General features: G+C 39.9%; 1 protein-coding gene and 1 long non-coding RNA gene across 4 annotated transcripts; one reads left to right on the top strand and one right to left on the bottom strand.

The window, feature by feature from the left end:
- Positions 1-437: 437 nt before the first annotated feature.
- Positions 438-17140, bottom strand: spns3 (SPNS lysolipid transporter 3, sphingosine-1-phosphate (putative)). 3 transcript variants are annotated; one of them, XM_057821700.1, is made up of 13 exons: positions 17016-17140; positions 16045-16299; positions 15889-15954; positions 4980-5116; positions 4681-4832; positions 4539-4605; positions 4305-4447; positions 4068-4220; positions 3662-3851; positions 1686-1751; positions 1512-1610; positions 1244-1415; positions 438-719 (listed from the first exon to the last, which is right to left on the bottom strand). In XM_057821700.1, exons 2-13 carry the CDS (start codon positions 16268-16270, stop codon positions 655-657), a joined length of 1536 nt encoding a protein of 511 aa, XP_057677683.1. In that variant the 5' UTR covers positions 16271-16299; positions 17016-17140; the 3' UTR covers positions 438-654. The 3 variants fall into 3 exon arrangements, with proteins under 3 accessions (XP_057677683.1, XP_057677681.1, XP_057677682.1); XM_057821698.1 differs by having other exon boundaries at positions 438-722; XM_057821699.1 differs by having other exon boundaries at positions 438-722; positions 16875-17022.
- On the top strand, positions 9858-11124 carry LOC130906945 (uncharacterized). The gene is made up of 3 exons (XR_009061379.1): positions 9858-9888; positions 9975-10037; positions 10122-11124. It is a non-coding gene; the product is annotated as an uncharacterized LOC130906945 (long non-coding RNA).
- Positions 17141-17611: the final 471 nt, after the last annotated feature.

Raw genomic sequence — 17611 nt, forward strand, 5'->3', positions numbered from 1 at the left:
GATGGATGAGAGTAGTGCTGGGTTGATATGGCCTAAAAATAAAATCTTAGATTTTTTTTTTTCCATCAAAAAAGTGATTGACGATTTTCTGATTTTATTGCCACCCCTGCATTCTAAAGCACACCATAACATTAATAGACAGAGCGCAATCATTGAACTCCATAGCTGCAATTGCCATCCAAATTAAGAATACGTCTTTTGACTTTTTTAATCATCCGCAAAAAAAATAAATAAAATAAAATCTAATAAATTCATAACATCAATTTTTCTCACTGACCCAGATGGGAAGACATTTGTCTCCAAGATACAGATTAATAATATTGTTTGTGAAGTAAAATAAATCATCCTGACAATAGCATGTACAAAGAAGTTTTTTTTTTCTTCTTTTAACTGCTTTATGACCATAACATGAAAGAAAAACACTACCGGAACGGTATTTATGTAAAATTTATTGAAAATCCTGAATTAAATTTCAAGATAAAACCTGCATCAATTTTCAACACAGTACATTTAAGATGCTGAAAGCAAGGTGACTGACTTTTATTTTTCTGCAGAAAACACGACCTCTGAATGTCAATTCCAACATTCATTGCCGCTTTAGTCTGTGATTAAATTAACAAGCATTTTTAAATGCATAGCTGCTTTTGCCCATGATTATTTATTTGGTACGTTGGTCATCTCCGCAGTGGGCTCGTGTGTAGGACATTGCTGCGGAGGATCTGCTGGTATAACACAAGAAAGAAAGAAACAAACATTTTGTAATCAGTAGAAAAGGCAACAAATTATAGAAGACAATACTAGTACATCTTTCCACAAGCAACAAATAAGGGAATTCATTGGAATGTTATCAATGCACCTCCAAATTTGACAATGACGGTGACACAATGATCCGTGTATCTCAGTGTTGTCAAAGTCATCTTTGTTGCAGGCAATATTGTGGTTTCCCTCGACGGGACGTTATGTTGGCCAAGACAGAAATGTTTAACTCTTTTGGCAGCCACTGACGGCGCTAGACATCCAATCCATTTTAAACGGGAGAGGAAGAATGAATATACTGTACGTGATTTACTTTTGAGGCCCAAACAAAATGACACAGCGGGCCAGATCTGGACCCCGGGCTGCCAATTTGACACCCCAGGTCTATCTGCTTATGAAAGTGTCTGACTGGAACATTGAAATTTTTGAGGTGCTTACTACTACTTATTCACTAACTTACTTCTGCAGCTAGTAATGCAATACATACCTATAGTTAGCTGCTGAGCTGCCGTTCTGTCATCACTGATGTAAAGAGCAGTCATGAGGAAGAAAACCCCTCCGAGGATACCGACAAAAGGGCAAATAAGGAAGCTGTACTGAAGACTTGAGAAGCTCCATTCGGTGGATGAAGGCTTGGAACTATGTATTGCGTCAGATATCTAAAAACAGACATTTGCAGTGGAGGTTACTGAATGCTGGAACAAGTGGCACTGATCAAATCCAGTTGGAATAGTTAGGTCTTTACTACTTCTCACCGCTCCGATTAGATAAGGACTCCCTGCATCCCCTAGAAGGTGACAAACTGTAATCTGAAGAGCCTCCGCTGTGGCCCTTTTAGTGGGTACAACAATATACTATAGAGAAGAGAAGGAACAATCCGAATGCAAAATTCTTATTTCGTTGTGTCTTGTTTCTACTGTTGCACTTACCAGTAGCATATCAGCCAGAAGGGACCAGTTAAGTGATAATAGGACCTCAGCTATGAAAATGAAGACCTAAAATGAGATATCAAATTCAAAATCAAATAATAATTGAATGACTCTTGAAAACAAGTACTGTACTGTAATGCTTATACAGTGGGGCAAATAAGTATTTAGTCAACCACTAATTGTGCAAGTTCTCCCACTTGAAAATATTAGAGAGGCCTGTAATTGTCAACATGGTTAAACCTCAACCATGAGAGACAGAATGTGGGGGAAAAAAATAGAAAATCACAATGTTTGATTTTTAAATAATTTATTTGCAAATCATGGTGGAAAATAAGTATTTGGTCAATACCAAAAGTTTATCTCATTACTTTGTTATGTACCCTTTGTTGGCAATAACAGAGGCCAAACGTTTTCTGTAACTCTTCACAAGCTTTTCACACACTGTTGCTGGTATTTTGGCCCATTTTTCCATGCAGATCTCCTCTAGAGCAGTAATGTTATGGGGCTGTCGTTGGGCATCACGGACTTTCAACTCCCTTCACAGATTTTCTATGGGGTTGAGACCTGGAGACTGGCTAGGCCACTCCAGGACCTTGAAATGCTTCTTACGAAGCCACTCATTTGTTGCCCTGGCTGTGTGTTTGGGATCACTGTGATGCTGAAAGACCCAGCCATGTCTCATCTTCAATGCCCTTGCTGATGGAAGGAGATTTTCACCCAAAATCTCTCGATACATCGCCCCATTCATTCTTTCCTTTACACGGATCAGTCGTCCTGGTCCCTTTATAGAAAAACAGCCCCAAAGCATGATGTTTCCACCCCCATGCTTCACAGTGGGTATGGTGCAATTCAGTATTCTTTTTCCTCCAAACAAGAGAACCTGTGTTTCTACCAAAAAGTTCTATTTTGGTTTCATCTGACCATAACACATTTTCCCAGTCCTCTTCTGGATCATCCAAATGCTCTTTAGCAATCCGCAATCGGGCCTGGACGTGTACTTTCTTCAGCAGGGGGACACGTCTGGCAGTGCAGGATTTGAGTCCCTGGCGGCGCATTGTGTTACTGATAGAAAGAAGCCTTTGTTACTATGGTCCCAGCTCTCTGTAGGTCATTCACTAGGTCCCCTCGTGTGATTCTGGGATTTTTTTCTCCCCGTTCTTGTTATCATTTTAACGCCACGGGGTGAGGAGGAAGTTGAAAGTCCATGTTGCCCAACGACAGCCCCAAAAAAATCACTGCTCTAGAGGAGATCTGCATGGAGGAATGGGCCAAAATACCAGCAACTGTGTGTGAAAAGCTTGTGAAGAGTTACAGAAAACGTTTGACCTCTGTCATTGCCAACAAAGGGTACATAACAAAGTATTAAGATGAACTTTTGGTATAGACCAAATACTTATTTTCCACCATGATTTGCAAATAAATTTTTAAAAAATCAAACTATGTGATTTTCTGGGGGGGGGTCACATTCTGTCTCTGATGGTTGAGGTTTACCCATGTTGACAATTACAGGCCTCTAATATTTTCAAGTGGGAGAACTTGCACAATTAGTGGTTGACTAAATACTTATTTTCCCCACTGTATGTGGATTTTAACAGGCCAATGAACTGTATGTCTTTAGTTGAGTTGTCAAAGGTATCGAAAAGTATCGAAGCATCAATATTGAAATGTTACTTCCGAATATGATATTTGATTGCAAATATATCGATACTCAGGTATCTGGTTATACTCAGTTTTTAAAGCCACAAAATAAGACAGATTTTTTAAAGTACCGATTTGAAAACTTTTGTATCATGACAACAGTAATCTTTAGGCGTGAATATCCCTGCAGCTTACAGTTCAGTACGGCTTTTATATGAGTGATAGAATACTGCTTTCTTAGCAAATTTGCGGGGTGCATCTTATAGTCAGGAGTGCTTTATAGTCCATAAATTACAGTAGTTGAATCTTATTTGAGTACAAATGAAATTTAGGCTTACATAAGTAGCTGGAATGCTTGCGGTTGCCACAAAGATGGTAATAAAGAGGCACGGGACAGATCCTAGCATGCCTCCAGCGCAGATGAGAGGATCTGCATTGGGCACTTTGTTTCGCAACCACCTAGCCAAACCAGTGCCGATACACACTCCGAGAATTCCCGAGACCACTGTGATGGCGCCAAAGATATAACTGTACTGGGAGCAGAGAAAGACAACATGTTAACTCATTGACAACGATGGACTTCCGATTAATTTGAAATGGGAGGACTGGTTGTGAATGCTCAAGTGTCAGTGCCATAGAAGTTGCTAGACGTCCAATCCATTTTCGACTGAGTGAACATTCAATGGCAGCTAATGAGTTAAAAAAGCGACAGGTATTAGCAATGAAAAGTGACGCACACCGCACCTGTCTATGGAGTTGCAGGACCCTTTCGTGCATGGTGGTTGAAGTCCCTGAGAGACCTGAGCTCTGTACAGAAAACTGGGCATCCAGAAAGCCAAAGCTCCAGTCAGGAAGGCCATTGCGGTCACTCCCAGAGATGACCATATGTAACTTTTACTAAGGAGAGAGTGAGCAAATAGCTAATTAAACAAAAAAAAAACCTCTCAAAGATCCATCCAAAGAAATTTGTTACAGTCCTACTTTTTCAAAAGATACTTGATGTCTTCCAGGTAAGAGCTCCGACCATTAACACCGTGTTGGTTGTTTTCTGCAGCGCCTCTGGGGGGGTTTGGGCATAAGAACAGGACTAAAATCAGTCCAACTACACCCAAAATGGGAGTTATCTGTCAACAAAGTAACATGCAAAGCGAATTATCATTGTCATGGATCTATTAATCAATTGCATTTACGGTATGTTTTGAAGAACATTCTCACCCTGAGAGACCAGTGCCAGTCACCAGTGAGGCTGGCTATGGAAGATCCAGTTATATACCCAAGACCACTAAGGACAAACAGGAAATCATCATAAGTGAAAAATTGCTCACTCAAATTCCATTGTACATCATTCTGACCTTACCTTCCAACAGGGATGAAGATGTAGAAAGCAGCGATCATGATGGTCCGTTGTCCCCCAGTGAAAAGGTCCCCAATAATGGTGGGCGCGATAGTGGAGTAACTTGCTTCGCCTATTCCAACCAGGCCTCGTAACAACACCAGAAGCCAAAAATACTTGACAGATGAAGGCGACATAGAAGCACATGAACATTATTTAGTCCAATATGCTGTTATGCAACAAAGATTCCAGCACTTCCCTTGGGAAAAAAAAAATAATAATGAAGTCAAGAGTTACTTGAAGTGTGTGAATTTTGCACATACCGATTTAGGAACAAAAGAGCTGCCAGTTGCAGTTAACAGCCAGACACTCAAACCAGCGGCCATGATATATACGCGATTGTAGCGGTCGCCGAGGTAACCGAAGAGAGGAGCTGTCAGCAGGAAGCTGCAGATAAAAACTGTGAGTTTTTTAGTATATTATATTGAATGTGGCCCTCTTTATGTGACAAGTACATTTCAACATAAAGAAAAACAGTCATAGTAGGAATATGATACTATGTTAGCACACATTGCTGACTTTACTTGTTGGTCTTAACAAGTACTGTATAAACTGTGATGAACTATTGACCAGAGTGGAAGCTGGCTTTTGATCTGGGATATACTCTAGTTTGTGCATGACCCTAAGAAAACGAGGCACAGTTGCAAATAGATGGGGGATGGAGTTCTGTAAAAAATGATGATGTAACGATACAAAAAATGCTAGTTTACACCATACGTGGAGATGAAGGGGGGGCCGAGGGGGCAAAGCCCCCCCATGGTGGCCGAGATTGTCATTGCATGCAATTGACTTTCGAATATATGAATTTTAAATTAAGACTTTGCCGCCTAAATTTGTCTATAGAAGTTGTAGAGCAATAAAACAAACAACAAAAATGAATGAAATGAACAAAAAAATATATTTTTATGATGGGTCAAAATTAATTTTCGAACAGATCATGTGACGAGCACCTTAGTGACGGTCATTTGCTCTGCTTAGCCAAAACCACCTGGGGACAGAAGAAACAAGATGGATAATATACGTAGTCTTTTTGTAACCTAAGCTTTCAAAAGCGACAACAAATACTAAGGTAGAACCAAGGATTAAAGATGTGGACCATGAAACACCGGCCAGCACTGTCAAAATGATAAGCGGAATTTCAATTTGTCCACCAAAGACGCTAATTGTACTATAGAGCCACAGCAAGGATACCATATTCCAGGATGTGAGTAACTGGAAAAACTTGGCATTAAATTAATTCATTCATTCATTTTCCATGCCGCTTTTCCTCACGAAGGTCGCGGAGGTGCTGGAGCCTATCCCAGCTAACTACGGGCAGAAGGCAACTTGAACTGGTTGCCAGCAAGTCGCAGGACATGAAGAGACATACGCCCATTCACGGACACACTCATACCTACGGACAATTTAGAGTGTTCAATCAGCCTACCATGCAGGTTTTTGGGATGTGGGAGAAAACCGGAGTTCTCGAAGGAAACCCACACAGGCATGGGGAGAACATCCAAACTCCACACAGGAAGGCCGGAGCCCGGGATTGAACCCTTGATCTCAGAACTGTGAGGCAGATGTGCTAACCACTCAGCCACCGTGCATTAAATCAGATAGTAAAAATTGGCGTCTACTTCTCCACAGAAAACTGCCCGCGCTCACAAACGCACGCAAACCAACACATACATAACCAGGATGCCAGTATTTCCGAGCATGGGGTAGGCTACTACCCAAACATATATCTTGTAAGTTAATTTTATTGCTGACATCATGTTTCGGGGTCATCAACATGTTTTGCCCCCCCCACAAAAGTCAAACTCCGCCTATGGTTTACACCGATAACATTTTCTGGCTAACGATACCCTGTGTCGTATTGGCCGATACTGTATCGATACCATGTTTTTTTCTTTTTAAACATGCAATAGCCTATATATAGATCTGAAAGAGCACATATTGCGCAGAATCAGAACGTTGTTTCTTAGTACTTCACGATACCAATGAGGTCATTTTAGTGCTGTATTGATGTCAATACCAATACTAGTAGCACTAGAAAATTACCCAGAACAATGGCACTTCTACTTACAAAATTAATTTGTTGTGGAAGTAGTTTCGTAACTTTAAAATTCTTTAAGTAGAGACGGGTTTTCAATGAAAATGTCCAAATCCATTCCAAGTCCCCCAAAATTCAGACATATGTCTTTTATAATGCAGAAAAATGCATGTAAACATTTAACAAATAAATGTTACAATTAGATTATTGCCAGGGGTGAAAGTGGGCCAGAACGGTCAGGAACGCAGTTCCGGTATAAGATTCAGGGCCAGAACGCAGTTCCGGTATAAGATTCAGGGCCAGAACGCAGTTCAGGTATAAGATTCAGGGCCTTAATGCTGTTCCGGTATAAGATTCAGTGCCGGAACGCTGTTCCGGTACACGTTGCTTTGATTCCGAAAATATGACGGCAACTGTCAAAACGCTATGTAAAGAAAAAAAAAAAATGCTAAGCTGCTACACATGCATTTCATCTCCAAGAAGAAAACAATCTACCAACATCAGATTTACATGCACAAGTGTTAACAACAAGCGGGATAAAGTGCTTAAGTAGTAGAGGTGTGCAAAATTTCCGATTCTTAGATTATTCGTGATTCGGCCGTGGAAGATACGAGAACGATTCACAAACATCCAAATTCCGATTATTGAAATATGCCAAGTAAAGCGGAAGTACAACACACTCAGCGCGCCGCGCGGTCTTTGGGGCGCAACGAGGAAGAACGCAGCGAGAGTAGCTAAACATCATGCTTCTCATTACCTGGCCCCTCGGGTAATGCCAATGCTCAACTCTCGGCTCTAGCTCAACTCATGCCACAAAATAAAAAAACACAACAACATACCTGACTGCTGCCGAAAAGCTGCTATAAAGTACGTCATCCACATAAGGTAATGGTAGATATCATTTATATAGGACTAGATGTACCATTGATTCGGTAGCGTGAGCAGCACATCTACAAAAAGCTAGATGCGGACGTTAGTAAACGGCCGCCATCTTAAAGCAGTACACTTCCCTGCAAGGCTGTTGTAGCGAACCTTCCAAGCAAACCTAATTAACTTTTTATCTAAAATACTCCTAAATCGGTAAAATATTGACTTGAATCTATCTTTAAAAATTTTTTAAAGTTTTAAAACTTTCACATGTCGAAAGTAGACAAAAGGGAAATTATGGAATAACGGGAGCAATTTTAACAACTTTAACAGTTGATTCACAACATTAAATTAATTGAATGTAGTGTAAAGCTGCTGTTACAGAATGGGGACTGGAGTTTTTTATTTACTGTTATTTTTTTATATTTGTTTACTGCTATATGTTAACTTGATACTGAAATAGTAGTTTGGTTTAGCCTGAGAGGATTTTTGAACAATTTTGGAACTAATGTACAAAACGTTTAATTAAAAAAAAATTTAAAAAAAAAAAAAAAAGAGGAGGGGGGGTGCATCAATAATCGTTTTATAATCGAATCGGAGACTCTGAATCGTAATCGTAATCGAATCGTTAGGTGCCCAAAGATTCCCAGCTCTATTAAGTAGCGTAATCAGTTTCCACCAATATTTATTATTTTATTTTATTTTATTTTCCACGGACGGCATGGAGGTTTCCCCAGCTGCTACAGTTATCCGAATCTGACGATGATGAGTCACGTCAATATGCGAATGCATACAGCAAAGCAAAACGCCTGGACTCATTTATCCGTTCAATTGGCTGACATACTGACATGTGATCAGCAGAGATAGTTAGCTTCTGGAACAGCAAAAAAAAAAAAAAAAGTTGTTGAATTGATGCGACAAAAAAGGGGCAATGCAGCATAAAATGGATCAAATCTTTAAGGGCAACGAAAGATTTGAGGAGGCTTATTTATCATATTTAGTTTTATTTGCTCTGGTGGGGAGGTTCAAAGCATCTTAGCTGTCAATGTGCACTTTGGACTTATATTTGTTCATTTATGTTAGGCTACTTATTCATTTCTTTATGATTTAAAAAAAGTCAATGTTTGCGCGATCTTCAAAACATATATTCCATTTCACTCTGCATAATATAAGTCATTTGTAGTTATTTTTCTGAATGTATGTTACTTATGTGTTTATTATAAAAAAAAACAAAAAAGTAAAGGTTTACATTAACTTCAATTTTAATATACATCCTATGTTCTTAAGTAGTTAAAATTGAGATGTGGCATTTAGTATGTGAGGAAATGAGGGAAAATAAAAATTAGGAGATGGAGGTTGGGGTTATTGCTGTTTTTGTTAACTTTTATTTTGCAAATCATTGAAAAAATACAAATTTGAATGAAAATCGGTTTTTGTATGTTTTATAGAAATAACTGTGCTAAAACAGGTTTTTTTGCATTTCAGTAGTTTAAGAGGTTTGACCCCCCCCCCTCAAAAAAAATTAGAGAAAAATAAATTAATAAATAAAATTTCTGGCTCCGTGGCGACCTTCACGTCAGGGAGTCCGGCAAGAAACTCCAGCCACTTTCACCCCTGATTATTGCACAATGAACATAAAATCAGAGTTGTGTATAATTTAAAAAACCAAGAATACAAGTTAATAATATAATTAAATTAATTATTAAATTTCTTTCGTAACAAGAGGCAATATTTTCCCGTCGAGGTGTCTTAACCTGAACATTGTCTATGTAGAAAAGGTCGTAAGTAGAGGTACCACTGTATGAAGTATTTAGGAGCATTGGTTTACTATTTGTATTTTTTAGCGGTTATTCTCTCAGAGCTGTTAGCACTTGATAAGACATTTGAGAATTCACCTACAAACATGATAACACCCGCCCACAAAAATTAACACGTATTAGTTCCTTTAAAAATTATTTCACTTTTGAGTTTCCATCCGTACCTTAGATCACTTCGTCTTACACAGGCATGCAACTTTGTCACAGTTGCTTTTTCAGATCATGTTATTTTATGTTAAGTATGTGGCAAAAAAACACTAAATCTTCAGTTTGTATGTGTAAATGGCGTGTGGGTCTGTGAATTGCGGGCACTTCCGTTTTTGCATTTATTTTGAAAGGCACCGCTTACAACCCCATGCTCCCGTGTTTTTCTTAATGAGGAAATTTAGCACACCTGTCTGTAAACCTGTACACACGCTGCACTGTCTGAGAAGCAGCGCAGCCACATCGTAGGTGAGTCCACAAATAAATTGCAAGAGTTATTATTACTGCGGGAATTTATGTTTATATTCGTTTGGCTTGTATTTGTTTGTGTAAAGACTGTAGTGTGGAGAGGTTATATTGGTTCGATTGAAGATAGCGCGCTCGGAAAGCAGATGGAGGTAGGAGAAATGGAAATGTTTATTGTTGGTTTTGTGAATTGTATTTTAATGCCACACCGTTGTTACGTTTCTGAAATTTTGTAGTTTTCACGGTGTCAACAAAAGAACAAAAAATGACTGAAAATAAAGTTAAAGAACACCCGTCGAAGCCCTCTGCGTGTCGCATCATTCCGAGCGGTCAGCTACAGTGAAAACTCCTCGGCGGCGACCAGCGCATGTTTCCCGGCTGCAACGGATTGCCATTTCGGTGGAGGCCCGGACGCCCTCGTACCTTAAATTCATCGATCGTCCAACAACAAGCCAACTAAACTAACTCCACTCCCATCGGCATCTTGCGCAGGGAAAAGCGCATTCAAGGTAATCTACGGACACAGACACATGACACAGAGCGACAAGGAGCAAAGAGGAGGGACATACGCACCCAATCTGGCAGTGGAATTGAAGATCCAGCCATGACAGCTCGCATTAGATGACGTCAAAGTAATTTGTGGCGTAAATCAAACAACTTTGGGGCGATTGGTTCAAATGTTTATGGTATAATATTACATGACATGTCTGTTTATAAAAGGAAAAACGGTTGAAGCTCTATAGCTATTAATGTCTATTTAGGGATTTCCATTAATGGCATTTTTTGATTGTCACTGTGTATGCTGAAATTCTATTTGAAGGTCCATAAGTTTTAAATGCTTGACAAAGTGTTACTCTGTGGTGTAAAATAACTGCAGCTTATAAGTATAGTTTCAAGCGTGGGACAGTAAAAGGTTTCAAGTAAATAAGACAGTCAGATAAAAAAAAAAAAAAAAAAAATTAAAATGTCACTTCAACCCGAGAAAACAGACAATCCCATAGACATGCCACTCAGGTCTAGCTCACGTGAGAGAAAATTAACAGAAAAGGGCCAAGAGATGCAGAAGCAAATGGCTAAAAAACATGCTAAAATATTTCATAAAGCTTATAACTCTTGGAAATTGACGGCGAGGGATGTAAGGACACAATTAAAGACCCTCTGCTCAGCAGAAGAACTCAACAAATTAAAGCAAGATGTTGAAATGAAGCACAATGCCGTAAGAGAGCAATATGAACCTATTTTGAGGAACAGTAACACCACACCTGAAATTGTCATCAAAATGGACGCCTGTGTTACTTTAACGAAGGAAATAAGTAATCTAATAGTTAACCGCCTTGAAACTGTTGACGAAGATTATAATGATCAACTTGAGAAAGAGCGAGTCAGAGCAGCTTTAAATAAAAATGAATATGGCTCAGTTTTTGGGTACACCATAACGGAAACTACAAGTTCATCTGACACAACAAGTGATCATTCTGGGTCAAGCAGCACTCAAAGCAGCAGAGTAGAGGCCAAAGCAGAGTTAGCCGCTAGGATTGAACGATCCAAGTCCATGGAAGAAATTCAAGCACAGCAAGCCCGCGTTCAAAAATTGGAAAGTGAATGGAAGCTTAAAGAAGCAAAAATGATGTCTGAAATGAAACAAAGAGAAGTTGAAACGCAGCAGCAGCTAGAGCAGGAGAGGGCCAAACTGCAGCAGTTACAAGCAAAAAAGGAGGTCGCTATTGCAGCAGCTCGTGTGAGAGCATATGATGGTTTTGATGGCTATGAGAATCGCAACGAAGGAATCAATGACAGAATTAACCCTGTATGTCACAGACGACTTAAAACTGAGCCTTCATTGAATCCAGGTGCAGCACCGTTTCAACCTCGCCAAGCATCGTTTGACAATACGACGCAAGAGGAAAGTAGCCTAGCACAAGCAATTGCTAGTTCTTTGAGTATGAATCGGTTACCAGTGCCTGAACCCACCATGTTTAGTGGCGATCCTTTAAAATTTACAGATTGGAAAATGTCGTTCATGACTCTCATTGACAGAAAGCCCCTCCCTGCAAGCGAAAAAATGTTTTATTTAAAAAATTATCTTATTGGAGAGGCGCGCAGAGCTGTGGAAGGTTTCTTTTACCGAGATTCCGAAAATGCTTATAACGGAGCTTGGAAAGTTCTACAAGACAGATATGGAAATCCGTTTATTGTACAAAAAGCGTTCCGTGATAAGCTCTTAAAATGGCCAAAGATAAACACTAATGACCCACGAGCACTACAAGAGTTCTCTGACTTCCTCCAAAGCTGTGTTGAAGCAATGCCACACGTCAGTGGTCTAGCTATTCTTAACGATTGTGAAGAAAATCAAAGGTTGCTCAAAAAACTACCTGAATGGATTGTTAGAAAGTGGAGTCGAATTGTGGTCGATGAACTCGACACAACAGGCAACTTTCCAGACTTCGCATGCTTCACTGAGTTCCTAAGTAAAGAAGCGAGAATCTCTTGTAATCCCATTACTTCTCAACTGTTGACAAATTTCAGAACTATAGATGACAGGAACCTAAAGAGAGCTAAAGCCTTCAATACAAACACACAACCAAGAGATCTTGCACACGAAAGCCAAGTAGCAATTAGCAGTAAACCCAAATGGCCTTGTTTTGTGTGTAAAAATGAGACACATGTCATCACAAAATGTCCCACCTTTGCAGCTAAGAGCATTGAGGATAAAAGAGCCTTTATACATGAAAACAGACTCTGTTTTGGATGCTTGAGAAAGGGTCACATGACCAAGGATTGTAAAAGACGACACACCTGTAGCACCTGCAATCGACGTCACCCAACCTGTTTGCATGAGGACCGAAGGCAAGAACTGGTGGAAGCACGAACTAGTAACTCTGCTGCCACAGAAGGACATGAAAGTCAAGTGCCACACCATGCTGTGTCACACATATCAACACAACATACGTCTGCCACCTCAAGTATTGTACCAGTTTTTGTTTCATCAGTTCAAGAACCACACAGAGAAGTACTCACATATGCAATGCTGGACACACAAAGTGATTCAACATTTGTTTTAGAAGATGTGCTCGACAAATTAAGTGTAAACGTCCAACCAGTAAACTTGAAACTTAGTACCATGACCGCAATTGACACAATTATACCCAGCAAGTGCGTTCATGGTCTACAAGTACGAGGACTAAATTCTGAGATCCTCATTCAAATACAAAAAGCCTATAGTCGTGACTTCATCCCAGTAGATAAGTCTTATATTCCAACAAAGGAGACAGCATTGCGTTGGCCTCATCTCAAAACCTTGGCATGTAAAATACCACCTCTTCAAGACTGTGATATCGGGCTCTTAATCGGATACGACTGTCCTACAGCACTGGCTCCTTGTGAAGTAATTTTAGGTGACACAAACCAGCCGTTCGCACAACGATCAGAACTAGGATGGAGTATAATAGGTTCATCAAACTCCCACCTAGACAGACAAGGAAGTCATAGCTTTGTGCACCGGCTCACAGTCAAGGAGTTGCCATGTCCAACAACGACAGATGTTATAAAGGCCCTTGAAGCAGACTTCAGTGAGAAAGCGTACGAGGATAGGTACGTGTCACAAGAAGATGTCCAGTTTATACAGTTTCTCAGTAAAAATATTAAGCAAAATCATGACAGCCATTATGAGATGCCCCTTCCTTTTAAAGGTGACAGTTTACCTAATCTGCCAAACAACAAGAAATTAGCTATGGTTCGCTTACAGTGTCTCAAAAGAAAATTGAAGGCCAATAAACAATATTATGATCAATACAAAACATTCATGGAGGAAACTATTAATAAGGGCGATGCAGAGCCTGCCCCTACAACATCGCAAGGTCAAATAGAGTGGTATCTGCCGCATCATGGCGTTTATCATCCTAAAAAGCCAGATAAGTTAAGAGTTGTGTTTGATGGTTCTTCAAAATTTCATGGAATTTCTTTAAACGACACACTGCTAACTGGACCTGATCTAATTAATCCCTTAGTAGGAGTGCTTTGTAGATTCAGAAAGGAAAAGGTAGCCATTATCTGTGACATCGAAAGAATGTTTTATCAATTTTCTGTCTCTCCGGAGTCAAGAAATTATTTGAAATTCCTTTGGTGGAAAGGTGGTGATCTGGAGAAGGAACCACAAGAGTACAGAATGACAGTTCATCTCTTTGGAGCCGCATCGGCTCCGGGATGTGCCAATTTTGGCCTCAAGCATCTAGCAAAACAATACAAGGATAATCATCCACGGGCATTAACATTTTTGGAGAAAAACCTTTATGTCGATGATGGTTTAGCTAGTGTGTCATCAGTGGAAGAAGCCAAGAAACTGATCACCGAGTCACAAGAGTTGTGCAAAATGGGAGGCATGCGCCTGCATAAGTTCAAGTCGAATGAAGATGTATCTCCGTCAGAACAGTGTCTCTGTGTTCAGTGGTCAATTAAAGAAGACGCTTCCAACTTTAACATATCTGCAAAGGATCAGCCTTCCACCCGCCGTGGCTGTTTGTCCGTCATCGCCTCTCTCTTCGATCAACCTGGATTCATTGCCCCATTCATTCTAACAGGAAAGCGAATCCTTCAAGAGCTTAGTCAACGCAACACTGGATGGGACAAGCCATTCTCAGAAGATATTAGACCACGGTGGGAGGAATGGAGGAATGATCTTCTCAAATTGAAACAGGTTGTGAATCGTGCTCAATTAATTAGAAATGACAATGATCCACAGACTTGGGAACTTTTAACACCAAACCATCTCATGTTGAAAGCACAAGTTTCCCTTCCTCCTCCTGGAGTATTTGTAAAGGAAGATTTATATGGGACAAAGCGGTGGAGGAGAGTCCAATATCTTATTGAACAATTGTGGAGTCGGTGGAAAAGGAAATACTTCCTTAACATAGGCACAAGAAAGAAATGGCACTTACCAAAGCGCAACCTAAATGTCAATGATATTGTTATCATAAGGAACGATCACCTTTCAAGAAATCAGTGGCAATTAGGACGAGTAGTTGAGGCAGTCCAAGATGGCAATGACTTAGTTCGGCGAATCAAAGTTGGCGCACGCAAGGCGCAAGAAATTCAGAGTTCCTCCTTTAAAAAGTCCGTTATCGAGACACCAATTCAAAAACTAGTTCTTCTCATGGAGAATTGACAGTAGTTGTACACGCACACAGTTGAGAAATTCTGTACAATTCATTTTACTGTTGTGTGTTCATTGTAACAGAATTTGGTGGGAGTGTAAATGGCGTGTGGGTCTGTGAATTGCGGGCACTTCCGTTTTTGCATTTATTTTGAAAGGCACCGCTTACAACCCCATGCTCCCGTGTTTTTCTTAATGAGGAAATTTAGCACACCTGTCTGTAAACCTGTACACACGCTGCACTGTCTGAGAAGCAGCGCAGCCACATCGTAGGTGAGTCCACAAATAAATTGCAAGAGTTATTATTACTGCGGGAATTTATGTTTATATTCGTTTGGCTTGTATTTGTTTGTGTAAAGACTGTAGTGTGGAGAGGTTATATTGGTTCGATTGAAGATAGCGCGCTCGGAAAGCAGATGGAGGTAGGAGAAATGGAAATGTTTATTGTTGGTTTTGTGAATTGTATTTTAATGCCACACCGTTGTTACGTTTCTGAAATTTTGTAGTTTTCACGGTGTCAACAAAAGAACAAAAAATGACTGAAAATAAAGTTAAAGAACACCCGTCGAAGCCCTCTGCGTGTCGCATCATTCCGAGCGGTCAGCTACAGTATGATGTATTGTGCAGGCAAGAAAATTGTTGTATTGTATTTCTATTCCATTCTAACCAAGTGAGCTTGCCTTTGTAAATGATCTGTCAAGTCATTTTATGGTTCAAGAATCTTAAATGCGGTAAGACAGTTAATGTAGCACATATTGCTGCAATCAGAAACTGTTCTGCAACAGAATTGCAGCACTTCCTTGTGAGGCAATGAAGGGTGGAGTGAGAGACCATCTAAGAAATTATAATCTTACTTGTCTGCAGTAATCCAGCTGTACTGTCGTTTATATTGAAGAATGTCTGTATGTTGAGAAGTACACCTAAAGATGATAAAAGTAGTTATGTGCAGTTCTGCTCTTAGACAGCAGACAATAATTTTGAGAGGCATGTATGGTCTTGTATGCAGAAACCTGCAATTGTGTATCGTTCCATGTAGTTCAGTAGGTTTACATAGCAGAGCACAGCCACTGCTATGAAGGATCTTCGACGTGATATGGCAGGTGTTTCGTTTGTTATTGGTGCAAGTGAGGATAAACTGTTCACCAGCGAGCCATACTGTAGACCAGAGATGGAACCCAAACTCCGTCGAGGTGGTGGTCCATCATGGAGGAATGTGACGGATCTTTTCAGCTCCATGATGGGCAGCCCTCTCTTCACCTGGATATCTAAAAAAATTACCTTGGCTAAGTTTATGGATGTAGTTAAAGAGGACATGAAGGTAGTTGGTGTGAGAGCAGAGAATGCAGAGGACTGGGTTAGATGGAGGCAACTGATTCGCTGTGGCGACCGCTGAAGTGAAAAGCCGAAAGGAAGAGAAGAAGACGATTGTCGGACGGTTCTGCTGTCAAACTAAGAAAACAATTTATTTAATTGTACTTTGTCAAATTATGTATTTTGAATTTTACATATTGGCTGCCATTGACGGCGATAGGTGTCCGATCCATTTTGTTCGAGAGTGCAGCCCCCTAGTCAAATTGGATTAGATGTGTATCTCCGTCACTGGCATGGAAACATGACCAATCAATGCTTGTTGTCTATAATTTTCAATGGCTGTGAATAAGTTTTTTTTTTTTTTTTTTAATCCATAGATTCTAAAGATATAATACAGTTACACAAGGATGTTGAAACTGAAACAACCTGACAGAGAAGGAGAAAAGAAAAAAGTCTGATATTTCACAACATGCGGGAGGGGGGTCAACATAATTTTATACTCTCTAATAATTTAAATCTAAAATCTTACTTTGGTCACTACTGCTACACTGTTTTACTCCCTCAAAGAAGTAAAAGTTTACTTCCCAGGTAGTGGCTAGTGACTTCAACGGCAATGTTCAGCGTCAGGTCATTTGTGAAGCCTGACTGACAAGAAATTAACCTGACATACTTGTTGATGATGATCTTGCTCATTCCATGGTGTCAGTAGTCAGAAGACAGTTGAGCTCCCTGTGTGTCTCTGAAGCATGAGGAAGAAAAATGAAGCTTTAGCTCTTATATTGAGTTACTAAATGCAGGACAGCCCATTTGGGGGTTGGCCAAATGCTTTCGCATAGTTCCTCAGTGTCTTGCGATGTTGTAAACAGAACACTGATTGCTTTCATTTCCTTCCAATGCATTCTTTGGAAACAATAAAAGAAAAGAATTAAAACAGCAAACCATTACCTAATGTTGGTTTGTTTATCTGCTAAAAATCAATCTCTAAGATCTCCAGATCAGCACAAGGACACATCATATTCACTGTTAAGGTTTTAAGGCTTTGTAGCTTTTTTACATGCCATAACTTTAAGATCAATGTAAACAATTGATTATTTCTAAAGGCTATTAGCTTTGTGCAAACACAATTTCATGTGACTGTCAGGTGATGAGGGCTAAATAAACGTTTTGTGGTGACAGCTATAGCTTCTGGTAAAACACCAGTGAAATTAGATTACTTTTAGGATTAATTTGTCTTTTTGACACATTGAGATAGGCAGATTTGAGACA

The sequence above is a fragment of the Corythoichthys intestinalis genome, chromosome 18 (genome assembly GCF_030265065.1).
Source record: "Corythoichthys intestinalis isolate RoL2023-P3 chromosome 18, ASM3026506v1, whole genome shotgun sequence".
Classification (NCBI taxonomy): domain Eukaryota; kingdom Metazoa; phylum Chordata; class Actinopteri; order Syngnathiformes; family Syngnathidae; genus Corythoichthys; species Corythoichthys intestinalis.

Bases quoted from the DNA above. Each gene is read 5' to 3' on its own strand.
- spns3 (XM_057821698.1), bottom strand. From the start codon at position 16,270: ATGGAGCTGAAAAGATCCGTCACATTCCTCCATGATGGACCACCACCT. The intron at 15,955-16,044 runs GTTTCTGCATAC...TATCATCTTTAG, and splicing joins GGAACGATACACAATTGCAG to GTGTACTTCTCAACATACAG. The intron at 1,416-1,511 runs GTGAGAAGTAGT...GTCTGTTTTTAG, and splicing joins GTCCTTATCTAATCGGAGCG to ATATCTGACGCAATACATAG.